We start from the raw sequence: 19,016 nt of genomic DNA on the forward strand, positions 1-19,016 counted from the left end.
TTTTACCACTTTCTCTATTTGCAGAAAATTTATTATTTTATTTTTGGTCACTTTTAACCCATTTTATTTCTGATTAAAACAAGGATATACATCTTTAAGATGACTGTACACTATGGCTGACTTTATGGATGGGCCCCAAAAAGCTCTCCCCTTTATTCCCCTTATAGAGTATTGTGATAAAATGCAATGGGGACTAAAGCATGACTGTTCTTCAATGTTCATGTCTGTGTTCAACCACCTTCAGGTACAGTGGGGCTGTCCGGTCTCTGACAACTTTATTTTGGGCTGAAAAGGTTGAGAACCACTGTGGTAAACAAACAGAAACGTACACACAGGCCCCAACAGACAGACGTCTGACATCAACTGCTATCCTGTCTAAAACAGTCCCTCATCTTCAGCAGGAAGGAAGTCATTTTTGAGAACGCTGGCACCAGGGGAGCAAGCTGACATGATAAAAAGTAGGAAACAAGAAGTCATGTCTCACCCTGGCAGAGAAGACAAATGTATTTTATCCTTTTAAGGGCATAAACTGCTCCTGTTTGTCCTGATTTCTCATCACTGGTGTTTAAAAACGTGGTTAAAAGGAGGGCGGGAACCTTCACAAAATGACGGTCACGAAGAATGTGTTCACCGTAGAGAGAGGTGGTCAACTGATTATCACAGCGGGGAAGCAAAAATGCCACAGTATATACATTCATGTCAGCATTTAGAATCATGACCGATCTAAGCATTAATACAGGAAAGAACAAAGAGTTTTTAGAGAAACTTTGTGTGTTTTTTCTTTCATTCTGTGTATGTTTGTTGTTGTTTTGCTTGTTTTAAGTCATTTTGTGCATTTTTGTTGTCCTTTTTCTGTATTTTTCCTGTAAAATGTATGACTTTTGGAGTCATATTGTGTATTTGTGTTATCATTTTCCTTTTTCTGCAGTCAATTTTGTGTATTTGTGTTGTTTTTTTTATTTGTAGTAGTGTGGGTTTGCGGAGTAATTGTTTGTGTTTTTCTTGTCTTTTAGTGTACTTTTGTTGCCATTTTCTGTAAATTTGAATGTTTTTTTTTTTATCATTTTGTGTATTTTTGTTGTTGTTTTGTGTTATTTGGAGTCATTTTGTGTGATACTGTTGTTGTTTTGTTCATTTATGTAGTTATTCTCTTATATTTCTCTATAATGTATTATTTTGGTATATTGTCATGTGTTATTGTTTTGTGTTTTATGTGTGTTAACTTTGTCTGCCGTAGAGGTTGCATTCTTAATGAATGACTAAATATTAAATGACATTAATGAGGAGTGGTTTGAATAATGCACGAGTCACTTACTGTTCTTCGGCCTTGTCCCTGTCATCCAGGAAAAACAGTGCAGTGGCCAGGAAAAACATACCCCCCAGGACGATGATGAAGGGACACAGCATGAGGGCGTAGCCCAAGCTGAGGAACCTCCACAGGGCTGACGTAGTGTAGCTCTGCTGCAGGGCGTCAGAGATCTAGACGAGACAAAGGAAACACCAGATTTCAAATAATAGTACGACAAAAGCTAAAGAGCAGTGTTTGCCAAACTTTTCACCGTCCTGTACCCGTTTGGACATTTAACCTGAAACCATGGACCCTCTCCTCCTGCGACATGTACAAGACATGTAAAGATTCAAAATTACACTTCTCTCTGCCTCACACATTTAGAAACACAAAAACACGACAATGTAGAATATATAAATTATAAAGACGGGACAACAAGTGTTCACAATATTTACAGAGTGCAGATATAAATATAAGAAAATACATATATATACAGTAAATTTAACTATGATATTTTATTATTATTACATTAATACTGTTGAGGAGTAATATATAATGAAAGAAAATTAAATAATCTGTAAAAACACAATCTATTTTTTGTTAAAAGAAATCTAGCAAACATTTGTTGATTGAACACACAGCAGTAATAACATATTCATCACCCGGAAACGGTGAAATACAACTAGCTACAACTTTAATGAGAAGGGTGAGGTTGAGAGGATGAACATAACTCTGTAATGTTTAATTTGAGAAATCGTTCTCCACGTTTTCATGTTTTTTTATGTTTTTATCATTGATCTCCATGAGCTGATGCCGTAGTAACCAGCTAATGGAATAAACAATAAAATACAAATACAGAACAGTCACATCAACTACAATATTTCAAACTGAAATACAATGAATAATATACCTGACAAGAAATTTTAAAACACACATGTAATAAACTATAAAAATAGATACAATTCATTTTCTAAAAACAAAACAGAACCACTCAACATACAGCCATTCTAAAATTTGATTTAGGTTTCTTTTTAATTTTCTGTTTACCTCCAATATGACAAAGATAATGCAGACTATTCCAGATAGTTAATGGGTGTGGCACTTTCAGCTGACCATTACTAGACCCTCTAGTGCCATAGTCATGGACAGTGTTTTGAAAAACTATTTGTTTGAATAAGAAGTCAGGTGTTTTGTTGATTAACACTAATTTAATCATTACAGCTGTGTTTAAGGCTAACCGATCACCTCCCATCAGCCATGAGAGAGAATCATGAATATACTCAGAATTTAAAAGGCTTATTGAAGGAGTATGACCTCTTTCATTTTGGCCCCATAGCTGAGGAAGTGTACAGTCCTCTCAGTGCAGCGTCCGGCTCTACAGACCAGGGGGAGTGACGTGGGGGACAAACTCATTGAAAAGTTCAACATTTTCAACTTTGAGGGACTCAGATCGCACGAGTCGCGTCGCTTGAAGGGAGGTCGCTTGACGTTGCGTCATTTACATTGATTTTGAATGTAATCTTGTCATCTTTACAGAGGCCAATGGCCACAGTTACATGATGTTTTTTAATTATGAATTAGTCATTCCAAATTTTACATGGAAATAGTAATCGCCGAACTGAGTTTTACATGGAAAACCGGTTTATTCAGCTTTAGGTAATTCCACTTTAGGAAAAACACACAACAAACCTTTTATTGTCGGCTGTAACACAGACGACCACACATGACAACTGTTTTCACCTTTATTTTGATTGTAGTTTTGAAACAGCAGCTCAACAATAACACACTTTGGTCCACGGAGCAGAAGAGATATGAACTTATCACCAGTAAATAAAGCCCAGTAAAACTCCAGTAAACAATAACCAGGAATAAATAGTTGCTCCCTGGTAAAGATAGTAGCGCTAACAACCAGCATAATGATAAACTTGGTGATGTTACAGCCTGTGCAGCAGTATGGGGACGCATTTACTCCTTCTCCAGGTTTTAGTATCACCCGCTCCGTTTGCTGATCTCCATGTGTTATTAATTAATGTTATCCATGCGTCCGTGTTCATTTCCGCACGTTTATGCCTCCGTCCATCCCTTTTTCAATAGATCCCTGTCTTTTAAGGCTCTTATTATTATTATGTAGGCTCTAGTCAGGGCGGCCATGTTGGATTATGTCGTCACCAAACGCGCCATCGCCGCAAGTAAGAGGAATTATTTAATTCGAAATTAAACACGTAATAATCCAGCCACCTAATTCGGAATTAATGTAATTCAGAATTAAATTAGCATTGGGAATTAAGTGTTTACAAGGTCAGGTTAAAAAGGAATTAACTTTTATTCTGCTTTAAAGAGGAATTAACTTTTATTCTGCTTTAAAGAGGAATTAAAGCTCCATGTAAACGTGGCCAATGTGTAATTTGTAGCAATGCATGGAGGCTCCTGACTGCTGCTCTATTTATATTTTAGTTTGCAATGTTTGTACTTAATTTCTATTCAAGTACCCCCTAAGGAAATGTGTGTACCCCTGGGGGTACCTGTACCCTACTTTGGGAACCTAGGTTTTATATAGACAACATGCGGACGGATTCACCACACGATGCTACACTTCACATTTCTGTGTTTCATCATGGCAGCATAAAGACAGTATGTGAGGCGTTGTGTTGTCAGCCTGTCTGTGTGGCTCTGAGGTAAACAACAGGTGGACAGCAGCATGTACCACTGCATCGTCAGTCATGATGGCAGGGTGGGGGGGCTTTTAGCAGATTGTACGGAGGTATGCACAAAGAGACGAGGCCTGACATCTGTGCGTGTGGGTCTGAGCGCTGCTGGCTCACTGGCTGAAGCGTGCACATTTCATGTCGGCGTCAGCACTAATGGAGAGTCTTCAGGGAGGGATGGAGAACTGCTGACAGGACAATGCTGCAGGGAAGCGTTGTGTGTTTTTCAGGATGTGAACATATGCAATGCAGGTTCACTCCTAACGCTGGGCCAGAGGTGGGAAAGATAACACAACTACATCATGTGTCTTTATTTATGGACCTGGTCACTGTAGAGCAGAGGTGTCAAACTTATTTTAGTTCAGGGGCCAAATACGAAACAGTTTATCGTAGATTTTAGGTGGAAAATGAGTTTTAAGTCACTATTGTGCTCTAGTGTGCACTTTCACATTTAAATAAATGATAAACAAATCCAAGCAATAAGTGACAAATATCAGTCCCTGCAGGAACTTCACTTTCAGTTTATTTTTTTGATTTTGTGGCCAATTTTTATTTTTAGTTTTTATGAAATAATTTCAAGGAAATTGCAGGATTTTGGAAAAAAAAGGTTTCTTTTTTAGATGAAAAATGACTGCTATCATATGATATAAGCGTGGGGAAAATGTGAGCCCTGCTAATATTGTAGAGTTTTGTTTAATTTGTGTAATATTTTGGAGATATCTTGCTGAGATATCTACTGTACAACTGAATGCTGCGGGTCAAATTGAATGCTCCAAAACAGTGGTTCTCAAACTTTTTTGGCCCAAGTACCCCCTTTCTCTTATTTGTTAATCCAAGCACCCCGTTTGTCAGACTACCACATTTTGGTCAGAATTCTAGAAAAAAGCAACTATAGAACATAATGATGGAATGAACGAGTGATGATAAAAAAAAAACATTTTAAAGAAACTTATTGTAAATAAATAGAATGAAAAAGGTTTTATTATTATTATTATTATTATTTTTAGTGCCTCCTGAATGAATATACTGTATTTCTATAGTTTTTATCATTTCTGGTCATCTCCCACCTGGTGTGGGACCAAGACTGACCTATGAATTTTCAATTCATGTTCTAATCAAGATCATTTTCATCATCATTATTATGATTATCTTTTTTTTTTTTTTTTTTAACAAAACATAAACATTACAAAACCCCATATTTGTAATGTTTTTGTTTGTTAATTTTCCATTTTCTCTCTCTCATGCACCCCCTGTATTTCTGATTTAACTGACTTGGTGACAGTCCAATATGTAAATTATGTCAACATTTCACATCTGATAAGATTAACGATCTTTTACAACCGCTATCTATGTTTTGTTTTTGCAACAAATAAAAAAAAAATTGCATTTATTATATTGCTTTTTAACTAAAAATAAACATTACAAAATCTTATTTTTAACGTTTCTGTTTGTTAATTTTCCACTATCTCTCTCTCTCTCTCAAGTACCCCCTGTAGTACCATTGCATGCCCATAGGGGTACACGTACCCCTATTTGAGAAACACTGCTCTAAAGGGCTGGATTTGGCCCCCGGGCCTTGAGTTTGACATGTGCTGTAGAGGCTAGAAATAGTTAGAAACGCTAACAATAGCCTCGCTAAAAGTAAATGAACTGCTGCATGACTATTATTTATCTAGAGGGCGTTTCTTGGAAGATGGCTGTTAATCCCACCACCACATGTTCCCCTGCAACCCCCCCCAGCCTGAGGCAAACTAAGGTCCATGCAGCAGAGAAGAGCATTTAAGTCTTTCTCAGGAGATTCTTAAGTGAGGCTGCCTCAGCTTCTGTGCTGCAGGAGGGGAATCCTCCCTCACGCTAAAGAGAATGCAAGACACACTGATGCTGTTGTTTTTCCCTGAAACTGGTCCATAGTGGGACATTGATTCCCTCACTGGTAATAGTTTCAGGGCTCAGTTTGGTAAGAATGCAGAAGGAATATTGTTGCTCTTCTTCATGATTGATAAAGGCCACAGTTACCGTCAGGTGTGTCCAGATATGGAGATAATTAAAACCCTATAAGCATAGGTGGAGTTTGAGATTGTTGCATTGTGGGGGGGACAGAATTAATGGAGCATAAGGCAGGATTTGTGAAAAAATAAACATTAAATGCTAATGGTTGATGAAGCGCTCACAACCAAAGAGAATGACCTCACACTCTTTTCTCCTTATTGCTTTGAACAGATTGTGTGATACACTTTATACTGCAGTTCTGGGTACAAATTTCCCGCGCAGTTCTGCAGATGTGCACGTTTTCGACGGCTCGGAGAGGCGGCCCACTGCCGGACATAAAGAAGACTGAGAAGAAGACGGCTTTGAGACTGAAAGAAGACAAGCACAGTGGACTAAACTACTGTTTGGTTCCACAGATGTACGCAGAGGCATGTGCACAGGTCTTGAAATAAACAAACATGAATGGCAAGTAAATAAATAACCGTGTCACAGTTGGAGTGCAAATCGGGCTCATGGCTGCAGCTACACTAACGACCGTGGTGCAACTATGGAATCTGATTTCTAGATCTGCCCTATGCTTCTATAAATATATAGACTGTCTTGAGATCCACGTCAACCACAATGTGTGTAACACAATAATTCAAAAATAATTAGTAGCATAATTAATAATGTTGACGACAAACATTTGCGCCAACACGTTTAATGTTGTAAACTCATGATAAAATCAGGCCGACGGCAGCTTTCTGCTTCATTTTTGCTGCAGTACCATACATGAACTGCTGGGTGCAGTGTTGCTTCACCATTTACATTGTGAAGAAGAACTGTGCAACAGAAGAAGAACCAACCTAAAGTCTCAAAAGTGTGGGATCATTTCACTGAAAACATATACTACACACCTGAGGTAGAACTAACGTCTGTGACATGAAACTAATAGTAATATGTTAGCAGCAGCAGAAAACTATTTCATATATATCTATATCTATATCTATATATATATATATCTATATCTATATCTATATATATATATATATATATATATATATATATATATATATATCTTTAAATGAATTTGGAAAAAGAGTATTAAAAATTTTTGACCATGGTGGGGGCAATGCTCCCTCTGCCCCCAGCAAATTCAATGACCCCATTTCGATATTTCGATTTTTTTTTTTCCTAGAATTTGTTTTTGATCACATATTTTTACACTGCATTTTATTTGAACTTGATTTGAGAAAGTTAAAATATAGATTACAGTTTTTTAAAATTGTGTTTTAATTAAAAAAATAAATAAATAAATAAATGTATATATATATATATATATATATATACACATATATATATAATTTAATTTCAATTCAACTTTATTTATATAGCACTAATTACAACAATAGTTATCTGGTACCCCTCAAAGAATGTATATAAGAATTTAAAATATTCATTAGTAGATAAGAATATATTGATTTAATAATATGAATTTAATCATTTACTTTTTTTCAAATAGTTTTTTAATCAGTAATATTTTTTTAATCAATTACTAGACATTTCAGGCGAGTCCATTTAAATTCCACATTGGGTCACGACCCCAAGTTTGAAAAAACAATGCTATAAGGACTGTGGCACACCCAAGTGAAGGTTGAACGGTCAGATAGGTCGTACACGTCATCTTTAACGTCTGTTTGGTGCTAAAAAACCTGACGCTTTCTCCTGTGGCTGCTGAGCAATAATCACACGTCCAGTTTTCCTGAGTTGACCCGTCGTTATATTTCACTTTCAGTCAGTTTGGAAGAGTCATCAAAGGCTCTCCTGCCTCACAGTAACGTATCCTCACAATGAGTCTGTCGCACTGGCGTGTTAAACCTCCGCCCAGGAGCAAAGGCACACAGCAGTGACGCACATAGAGCTTCTCCACTCACAGATTCTGTGGATGAGTGACAAACCGCCGGACATTCCCTGTGTGGGTCAGCAGAGCCGTGTCACAGGAGCAGGTCTGGAGGATTCTGGGTGACAGGATCTGTTTGTGCAGCGTGTCTGTGTTCTGCATCCTTTAGATATTCATAACACCATCAATGCAATAGTATTATTGAGTAGGGTAACCATATTTTGATTTCCAAAAAAGAGGACACTTGGGCCAACCTCGACATACTTGAAAAGTACACAACGTTTTCTTGAATCTACCTTGTAACGGCAAAATACAACTTATTATTCTCCATAAGGTTTAAAAATACATTTCTCTCTTTATAACAAAGACTTAAAAAACAAACTGAAATCAGTGATGCCTGAAGTCAATCACATTTATTATGATTCTAACAATCTGTCCAGGAAAAATCTCACATAAGCCTTCTTAAAATCTGTCAGTCATCAAAAGAATGAGAAAGATCTCCTCCTAGAAACTAAAAGTATAACAAAACAAAAAAAACTCAAGGCTTACAGAACAATAAATAATAATCATTAAATATATCAAGTGAAGGTGATGTGAGCACAGAAGTGTAAATGGAAATTATTACCTCAACAAAGTTGGTATCATTTTCGCTGGTGTTTTTGTTTGTTTGTTTGTAGCAGGATTACGTCAAAACAACTTAAAGAGTAACTAAACCCCCATGTTTTTGCTCAGCTGCCACTATGAGGGAAATTCATAAAGTGCCTTGATTATGGGCGGGACTCCTGGAGCAGTTGAGACACGCCCAGTCTATACTATAAAATCTCCAAAGAGCAATTTATGCTATGCTAACTAGCTACTCAATAACTTACTATTTCTCTCTATTCACAATTCTCTCAATCCAACCTACTCACCACAGATTGCAGAGTCCTCAGGTGCTTTTGTAAAAGGGGCGGAGCTAACAGTGCTTGTCTGAAACGTAAGATGGTCCCAAAACGTCACATGATCTCGTTCTCAGGTTTCAACCCATAGAGGTTAGTCACTCTTACATTTTATAAAAAAATATGCCAAATTAAAAATACTTTGACTGAAATGTTGACAGTTAGACCAGAATCAATCAATCAACTCTACTTAATCAATTACATTAGTAAAAGTGGTTTTGGGGTTAAGTTACTCTTTTACTTTAATTCATTATTTTAGTTAATAAAACTCCAGAAGACAAAGTCTTGGCGGTCACCCCCTCCAGCTCCAATCACAGGATTTAGAGAAAGGAGGGGTGAGCAGAGCCCACAAAGGAGCCTCCTCATTGGCTGCCACGATATATAGTGAAGTTTGCGTAAACTTGATTTCAGTCTTAGACTAACTTTGGATGCGTTTTCCTGTTTTCCTTCTAGACAGGTCATCTAATGTTCCATTTTCCTATACTTTGTGTGCATCCTTTAGCGTGGCGGCGTGTTTTGCCGGTAGTGCACGTTCAGCTCTCGTGCGCGATTTCGTGCACTTCTGTGAGAGGAGGAGACTGGCAGGGATTATCAGAGTGGGGGGCGGGATTTACGGTTCAAATTCAGTGATGCACCTCTGTCATGGTTCAAAAATCAGGTAGTGCAGCTTTAATATACAGCCAACATTGTAAATACACCAGATTTAGCTAAATGCTAATTTCCAACCGCAGTCCCATGGGAACCCATATCTTGGGTCGTTATTGACCGACCTTTATGAAATTTCACTCAGTTATGTCGAGTTGAGTTTCATACGGATCCAGACCCATATTGCGCATCTCATTGTAATCTTTTGAAAAATGACATCATTTTGGACCTACTGTATGGGGATATAAATTTCTTCCAAGTGTTTAGAGTGTCAATGATCATGGTGCCATGATCAGGATCACTTATTTAGGAAAGATGCTGCTTGGTGGTGGTTTGCACTCTCTACGTTGTTTTGTTCAAAATAAAATAAATGTAACTTTAAAACCTTTATTCTTTTTTTGTACCAGTACCGGTCCACAGCATGCATCAGCAGAAATTCTCCATGAGTATGTTACTGATCTACCTCTCTTTCTAGGTCAGTAGGATGTTTGTATAGCGTATAATGATGTTTTGATCGGCTGTAAACAATGTAAACCTTTCAACCTCAGTCTAATCATTCAACGTTTTTTCAATGCCACTACTGCGCTGCCTTTTGTGGAGCTGTCTGTGTTCTCAGGTGACATAAACGTCTTCTTTTGTCTGCCTTTGACAAAAGTTTCCATTCGGGATGAATGCAGCTGTGTTTAATGCCAAGCTGTCAGGTCTAACAGAGAACCTCCAGGATTAGTTTGATCTACAAATCAAAGACTTCCAGCGCTTCTGTTAATATAATCTAAACCAGGAGCCAACGGTGGAACAACAAACACAACACAGAGTGTCTCCTGGCACATTATGCTGTACATACTTTAGTTTTAACAGTTAGAGACGAGTTTGTGAGGTTAATAATGAACTCTGAAACTTTCCTCTTACAACAGAACTAGTTGACAGGCGGAGGTGAATCCTGTTTAACGCTCCACTGCATCTACTTTCATCACGGCCTCCTGCTTGTTATTCTTTGGGTGTTTGCTTGTGGTTTAAAGGTTTTCAGGGGTGAGACGTTGACCCTGAGAGACCTTGACAGTAAGAACTGGTATGCTTAAAGCCAACCCCCCTCTCTCATCTCCAAGCCAATTAATTACAGTAACTCTGGGCTCCACTGGGAAGCCTGAGGTTTACAAAATATGCTGCTGACAGCCTGAAGAGAAGTGATGAAATCACAACAGTTTACCAGTTCTCCTGAGATGAGTGCAGCGTGCTTTGCAAGAGAGAGCTTGACCATGATCTAAATTCATTGTGGGTGTGTATATATAGGGCGACCGTGGCTCAGGTGGTAGTGGGTCGTCTTCTGATCGAGAGTTTGGGGGTTCGATCCCAGTACCTGACTATGTGTCAAAGTGTCCTTGGGCAAGACACTGAACCCTAAGTTGCTCCCAGTGGTTGACTAGCGCCTTGCATGGCAGTCCTGTCCCACTGGTGTGTGAATGTGAGAGTCATTGGGTGAATGAGCTGATATGTAAAGCGCTTTGAGACTGCTTCAGTGTGGTGATAAAGCGCTATATAAATCAAGTCCATTTTTAGTCCATTTATAAAAGCTGGATTTACAACTTGGGCTACATCTGTAAACTGCTGGAGACAATGATTATTTTATCATGTACAGTAAATCAATAATGTAGGCCTCATAGATCAATAAATCCAAGATCATTTGCTCAAAAAATGATGTAAAAGGTTGAACTTAGTGCTCGAAAGTTTGTTTAGATCACCACATTAAACAAGCTCTTATTGACTTGTTGGAAAAAAATTGGTGTATTGCATTGTGGGATGTGGAGTTCTCAACCTTGGGGTTACGACCCCATCTGGGGTCACGATACACTGTAAGGGGGTCGCCAGATGCCTTAAAGAAACGAAGAATATATTTTTGAACAATTTGACCCCATTTTTCTACAGCTATGCCAAATTTGCCATATTTCAACCTATTTTATCACTTTTTCTTGCCATTTTTTTTTTTACTCCTTTGAATGAATTTTTGCAACATTACTCCCATTTCTGCCACATTTTTCCCACTTTCAAGACATTTTCAGCATTATAAACTCTTTCTACCACTTTTCCCACCTAATGTTGCATATGTTGAGCCATTATTTTAACCTCTTTTTGCCATAATTCATGCTTATTTTAGCCAACTTAAACACATTTATAATTTGTCATTTCCCATATTTGCCAGTTTTAAACTACCTGTACTTGTCCCTACTTTTTAAATTACATTACCGTAACCCAATTTCATCCACTTTTAAGCCAATATTGACACTTTGAACTCTATTGACCACTTTTTCTGTCCATTTTTGACCACTCTAATTTGCAACTTTTTTTAAAACTCACGTCCCTTTTAGCCCATTTTATTTCTGATTAAAACAAGGATTTACATCTTTTAGATGATTATATAACATGGTGTAAATAATAATAACCTTCCTTGATAACAGTGGACATTATTCAGATAAATATTCTTTATTCTCCTTTATGTCCCTGGTCTCTGGCACCTTTATTTTGGGGGTCGAGGGCTGAAAAGATTGAGAACAGCTGCCGTAGACGATGCATAAAAGCGTTTTTCCTTCGTTCTTGCTGTGATTTCTTTTGTTTTTCCTCCAAACAAGGAGGACAGCGATTGGCTTGACACCATTTTTTGTTCGAGATTGCTCCCAGTATTCCTCCTGATATCATCTCACTCCACTTTCCGTGTAAGCCCCAAAATAAACATCCACCTTTGCTTTGCTGAAACTTTCAGTGAAGACCCTAGAAATGTGTTGGGAAGTCACTTTGGCAGAGTTTTTGAGACAAACACAAGAAATCACCATAATAATGAATAAAAAACACTTCCATGAATCAGTCTACAGGACTCAACATCCCACAATGCAATGTGCGAAACTTTTCTCAAAATGTCAATAAGAGAGCGTTTACAGAGGAGATCAAAACAAGCTTTTCAGAGCAAATTCAAATTTGTACATCTTTTTTTTCTTGCAGTGACCAATAAGGCCTTAATCTAATTAATAAAGGATCATTTGCAACTGCAAACAAAATATGTGTGTGACTTAAATTGAGTCTTACCAGGCCGATCAGGTAGGGACTCCCTGCATCACCGAGCAGATGAGAAGTGAAGCTTTGAAAAGCGACGGCTGTCGCTCTGCGTGTTGGAATAACAACAAACTGCAAAAAGAAGAAAAAAGATGAGGAAAATTACATGAAAAAGTAACAGGAAGGCAGATTCACCCAAAGAAGTCCCAGCATCACTTTAAATAATTGTCTTTGCATTTTCTAAAATCACATATAAAGAAATTCCCTTTAGTTTTTCCATAACATCACATTTATCTGTTATCTTTATATCCATCCTAAAGATCCTAAAGAAAAACAAGAGTCATTTTTACAGTTTAACTTTATTTTCTATTCACTGTTCACATCACAAATCACAAGTGGAAAGAACATATAATTGATAACCAACATCTAAATATCTGTTTCTCATCCTGTTGGTCACATCTTGGACTTATTGATGGTCTGATTTTGGTCAAAATGTCACATGTTTTTATAGCATTCCTAAATAAAGGCTATGTAAACCTCCCTGTCAGAGTATTTCCTCCCACTGGAGTCCTCACTGGACTTACTGTGTGCACTTTAGGAAAAGAAAAACGTTGAAAAAAAGAGTGACTTTGTTTGTCTGAGGGTATATGAAGCAGTTCCATTCAAGGCAACAATTATCAGCCCCTCCCAAACCATAGCCTACGAGGGCCACTCACACACTTCACAACTTGTTTGCCTTCTATTCGCCGTATAGTTTGTTGCTGGACTTTCCAGTCAACCAAAAGATAAATACAGGTTCTGCATACTCACCATTAAAATGTCAGCAGTTATGGCCCAGTTCAGGAAAAGCAGCGTCTCTCCAATAAAGATGCAAACCTAAGTAGAAAAAGAAGAGAGTTAAGGTTCTGCAATAATTATGTTCTGACCATTTCCACTTACGGAAGCATATTGCATTCACTTTTTGAATAATAGATTTTTGATTCGTTATTGAGCAATTTTTTTCTGTTTTTCAGACAACATTTTTTTCTTCCATTTCAAGAGTATTTTTTAGTTTTTCTGAGTATTTATTTTTTATTTTTTTCCGTGTAATTCTTTCTATTTTTGTGCAAATGTTTTTTCTTAATTTTTGAGATACTTGGAAATCCTGCGAAAACATCTCCCAGTGTCTGAAACCAAGTTGAAAGTAAATTTTTGGCAAATTAAACAAGCCGGCCGTGTTTGCTCTCAATAAAGAAAGAAATGCATCTGTTGTTTTAAATGCCTTCTAAGCTCAGAAAAAATATCCCAAAAAACAGAGAAAAAAAAGACTTTGCATGAAAAACAGAGAAAAAAAATTGTCAGAGAAAAAGAAAAAAAAAATTGTCAGAAAAAAAAAAAATATCCAAAAAACATGAAAAAATAGCCTGAAAAACATATGAAAAAATATTTTTTTTTGTTTTTTTTCTCAGGTGAATGCTATATCCTTATGTATCCATATGTAAGGGTATAGCCCAAAATAAAGATGAACCCGATTCTGTGATCATGTGTGTGGAAAAAGAAGCAATGCCTTAGTTAAAGCAGTGGAAAAACATGTGATTATGCTGTGTTTCAATTATGTGTGGATATGCATGCTGTCATTTAGTCTCTCCGAGTTGGAAAAGCAAGATTTTTTCTTCCCGCATTGAGCGAGGGAATCGTCTCAACACGTGTTGCGTTCAGTGCCAGTTGCTCCGTCTCAACACAGCGTTACAGGAGAAGATGAAGATGAGAAAGCTTTAGACGGAGCATCGCAGCACGTGATCAGTGTGAGTGTGGCCTTGTAGCAGCTGGCCGTGCTCACTTGGCCAGATTTATAAAAACCACCCCGATGGGATGTGTAACCCAATTGTCTGGTTTGGTCTAAGTGTTTTCTACTGGGGGAAAACCCTCTGCCTGTTGGCCACACATACTGACAGAGGTGAAATTAATTGATTACAAGTACTCACGTTACTTACTGCTTGTACTTTTTCGAGTATATTTCTAAATCACTTATTTTACTTGTACTGTAGTATGTTTTAGAAGAAGTAAAGTCATTTGTTACATTTCTACACCCAACCATTACTGAGTGAGTTATTTTATTTATTATTTGTGATTATTTCTGTTTCATGGTACATGGCACATTGAACATAATCAATATGTTCTTCTTGGTCGTGCCTTTACTGATCAACACCCAGCCACTTTCTAGGGTTTATTTTTTTATGAAGTTGTTGCCCACATGGCACTGTTTTAGAGTTTAGAAACGTAATAGTAAACCGTGACTCAGTGGTAGAGTGTGTCGTCCAATAACCGAAGGGTTGGGGGATCGAATCCCGCTCTACCCAAGTCTTTGTCGTTGTGTCTTTGGGCAAGTCACTCTACCCACATTGCCTCGTATGAACGAGTATGAATTGTGTGGAATAAACCAGCCACTGAATTCAGATTTATGTTTAATTCGGAATTAAGAGTTTACAAGGTCAGGTTAAAGAGGATTGAACTTTTATTCTAAATTGAAGGGGAATTAAAGCGCTCATGTAAACGTGGCCAACGACAGCCTTCATGACACCTTATTAACGCTAATGGCAGATAATGACATAGTAATGTCAGCCTTGTGTAATAAAGTGTTACTCAGTATTTTGTGCACAGTATGACTTACTTGTACTTGAGTGCAATTTCTATCAAGTAACAGTGCTTCTACTTGCGTAGGATATATCAGTACTCTTTACACCTCTGCATACTGAGAGCTCCAGGAGAAGGACAGACAGGTCTGTGCTGTCCACACCATGTAATAGACATGTGGCCCTTTGGAGGAAAGCAGCACATGCAGCCTTCGCCCCGTGTTGATACAACAGCAGCTGCCATGGGTCAATCAGACGAGACAGAGCAGCACCGACCACTGTAACCCCCCCGTCAGGCTTCATAACACCATACATCTGTCAGCTCCTCACCATGAAACTCAAGTTGATGGTTTACATGTGCTGCTGTGCTAATCATATGATACTGTACAGTGAAGCGGTTGGAGGAGAAACAAAGACGCGTTTGAAGTGATATTAACTGTTTAAAAGGCTCTCAGAAATGAGACGTTTTAATGGTGGACGCAGCCTCAACGCCAGCTGTCTTTGATCCCTCTGTGAGTCGTTTGCTGAATCCCCCGAAGCAACCAGAAGTGTTCGAGCTCCTTCTGTTCTTTTTAAACGTATGTTATTTCAAAAACACTGAACAGGAAACAGGAGTTGGAGTTATGTGTGTGTGTGTGGCACTACAGAGATGTGTTGTCTGTCTCACTTTAGAAAGTTTTAATACTCTTTATTAGCAATGTAAAGACGTGAAGGTGGGTAAAAGATAATTGGCCAGACACACATTTTATCATTGATTTACTCAAACGTACAACACAGGCTTATTTAAAGCTGCTAGAGACAATAATTCTTGATCAGACAAGGACAGTGTAGGCCCCATTGATCAATAAATTGAAGATCATTTGCCCAAAAACAAGATCTAAAAGGTTGAAATTATGGCTTGAACGTTTGTTCTGTTTCTTTGAAGAATTTCATGATTTGGTTTTAATTTAAGCCTGACATTAATTGTCACTTTGTATTTTTGAATTCTATTTGCTGGGTGGCACTTTTTGCACTTTAATTAGGAAAAAAATGTCAAATTTACTTGATTATCTTATATTTTATATTCACTTGAGTTGAAAAAGTAAAAAGTCAGAGTTAGTCAAATAAAAGCATGGTTTTTAACCTGCAATTTTTGTGTCTTTTTTTTTCCCCTTTCCAAAAATATCTTCCCGTATTGTTATCGTGAGCTCAGTATTATATATATCGGCCCACCTCTAATCCATAAACGCGATCACAAGATGAGCACAGACTTTGAATCTACTTCCTGTAACACTCCAGCATATGTCACCGTATCCAGTAATACGGGTGTAAGAAAAAATCAATTTGGCAATATATGGCGATATTTCACAGCACACATTATCATATCTATCCAAAAAATGTCCAAATTGTTTTTTTATCAAGATTTTTTTTACCGGAAAAACCATTTAATTGCGCTAACATATGCATAGCACGTAAACGACCAGTCACTAGGTGTCAGTGAACCACATCAGACCTTGTTAAACTACATCACTCCTCAATGCATTTTAGCTGGAAGTTGATTTTACTTCATTTTCATAAAACATACTGGGCACTTTTACAGATGTGTGTGGTTACTTTTTTAAAAAACTGAAAAACTTAACAGAATCAGAATCTATTGTTAGAAAAGTGAAACCTTTTGGAAAAATACAATTTACTTGTTCTCGCAAGTTTAAAATAAATTGTATTTCATAGTATTTTGTACTTGTAAAGGTGAAATTTGTAATTATTGATATTGTGATATATAAGAATGTATAACGTATTGTTTAGTATCTGAATATATAGGAATATATCATATTGGGACACGCAAATAGTGAATCGTAGTCTATCGTCAGATTCTTGGCAATGTACACTAGGGCTGCACAATTAATCAAATTTTAATCGTGATCATGATTTTATTTGCCACGATTAAAATAACATGATTGTCAGCAATATTTACATTTAAAAAAGCGGCTCTGCATTCTGTGTAATAGTGTATTTATTTATTAATTTTTTTGAAATAAAATTTTTATTACAATTTCATTTTAAAGCTTAATTTTGCACTGTAAACTATATTGTTTGTTTAAAAGTTGTGCAATAAAAACATAGATTTTTCCCTAATATGATCAATAATCGTGATTCTAATCGTGATTACAATATTGATCAAACTAATCGTGATTATCATTTTGGCCATAATCGTGCGGCTCTAATACACACCCCTATATAATGTCAAACTTAATGACTTTGGACTATATTTGGCCTCTCAAAGTATTCAATCTGACCAGATTTTGCACATTTTTTCACTTAAATGTATAAGTAGAGAACTCAAGATGAAGTATTTTATGCTTTAAACATATTGACATTTGTGTCCCTTGGGCTACAATGAGTTTGACCCCACTGACACACGCTATGACACACCATGTTTTTAATCTTCACTTATGAGCATTGTATTAGCAGCCAGCTTTGTTAAGTCAGTTCCTATTTCTTTGTCACTGATGGGTGTTTGGAAAGTCCACACAGCTCTACTTTATTGTTTCAGAACCTGGGATTGTTAAGGAGCAGCCTTTCCTGTTGCTGCAGATAAACTCTTTATCTCAACGACCTGAGCTCATATCAATCTATGCTGTAATTAAAGCTGCTCATCATACGTGTTCTATCTGCCTCTGGGCCCAAACGTGACTGGCACTAAGTCAGGTGTTCTCTTACTACTTCACCCCCCAGAGGGATTCTTAAAGTAGGATAGTGGGGATAAATTACAAGCTTTCTACTCACACCCAAAGGCTAAGTCGCAATAATTTATGTAACTTTTTTAAATGGGTTTAATGCAGACTGAAAGTTCCCCTCCTTCAGGGTTTAACCAGACTTCCTTTGCTGCAGACACAACATATACAAGTGACAGAGAAAATGAGCCTCACGTAAGCACCGACGATGCTCTTCTTCGCCACCACGAATATGAGGCAGATGAAGATGGCAGACCCCAGCATGCTGACGGCACACACCAGAGGGTCGGCTCGTTCTGTTTTCTGGCGGCACAGGCGTGTGGTGGCAGCGCCGATGACCACGCCCAGAAGCCCCGTCACGCAGGTGATCGCACCGAAGATAAGACTGCAGGAACAGAACAAACACTTGGATTATATCTAGAACAGTCCCGTACCCCATCAGACATTTAACCTGAAGCCATGTATTCACTTAAAAAAACATAATAATGTAATGTCAAATACAGTGGAGCCCTACAGTGAAATTTATCTCTGAATTTTACCTATTCTGTTGAGGAATAATACATAATAAACAAGAATTATCTGTAAGCACAGAACATCTTATTCAGAATTATCACCTGATTTATTAATTTATTTAGCCTATTGGAATCTTCAGTGAGAAACAATCTCTTTTACTTTGGATAAACAAATCTACAAACATTTGTTGACTGAACATATATCAGTAATATAACATATTCATCACTCTGATTAAAATAACTTGCTACAACTTTAACGCAAAGTCTAAGATGAAAATCCACTTTCACACAAGTGTATGTGGTGGCATAGGGCCTCTTTTTAAATTGACATTATTTTTCTGTCACCGCTAGACGGTAGTCTTAAGGTGCGTTCACACCGATCGTGACTTCAGCGACGCTGGCGACTCGATTACGTTCAAATTCAATGTAAATGACGCGACATCAAGCGACCTTCCTTCAAGCGACGTGACTCGTGCGAATCCAGTGACTTTGTCGCACGTCCCGAGTCGCTGGAAGTCACTCAAAGTTGAAAAAATGTAACTTTTCAAGCAACTTCAAGCAACAACTCCAACGGTCGTCACTGTCTGTAGAGCAGAGGCTGCAGTCCTCCCTCTCGCTACAGAGAGAAGGTTGCACAGAGAGGGCTGTACACTTCCTCAACTTACTGGGGCAAACTGAAAGTGGAATGAGTG

At 37.7% G+C, this 19,016-nt stretch overlaps 1 protein-coding gene across 2 annotated transcripts in view; it reads right to left on the bottom strand.

The window, feature by feature from the left end:
* The window catches only part of spns2 (SPNS lysolipid transporter 2, sphingosine-1-phosphate), a 123,768-nt gene that overhangs the window by 15,792 nt on the left and 88,960 nt on the right, over nt 1–19,016 (bottom strand). For both annotated transcript variants that reach the window (XM_028467432.1, XM_028467431.1), the window contains exons 8-11: nt 18,008–18,197; nt 13,297–13,362; nt 12,520–12,618; nt 1,316–1,479 (exon numbers count right to left, since the gene is read on the bottom strand). In XM_028467432.1, the coding sequence (XP_028323233.1) occupies nt 1,316–1,479; nt 12,520–12,618; nt 13,297–13,362; nt 18,008–18,197 (519 nt within the window). The remainder of the gene's footprint in view (nt 1–1,315; nt 1,480–12,519; nt 12,619–13,296; nt 13,363–18,007; nt 18,198–19,016) is intronic.

This window comes from Gouania willdenowi, chromosome 14, assembly GCF_900634775.1.
Source record: "Gouania willdenowi chromosome 14, fGouWil2.1, whole genome shotgun sequence".
NCBI classification, from domain to species: Eukaryota; Metazoa; Chordata; class Actinopteri; order Blenniiformes; family Gobiesocidae; genus Gouania; species Gouania willdenowi.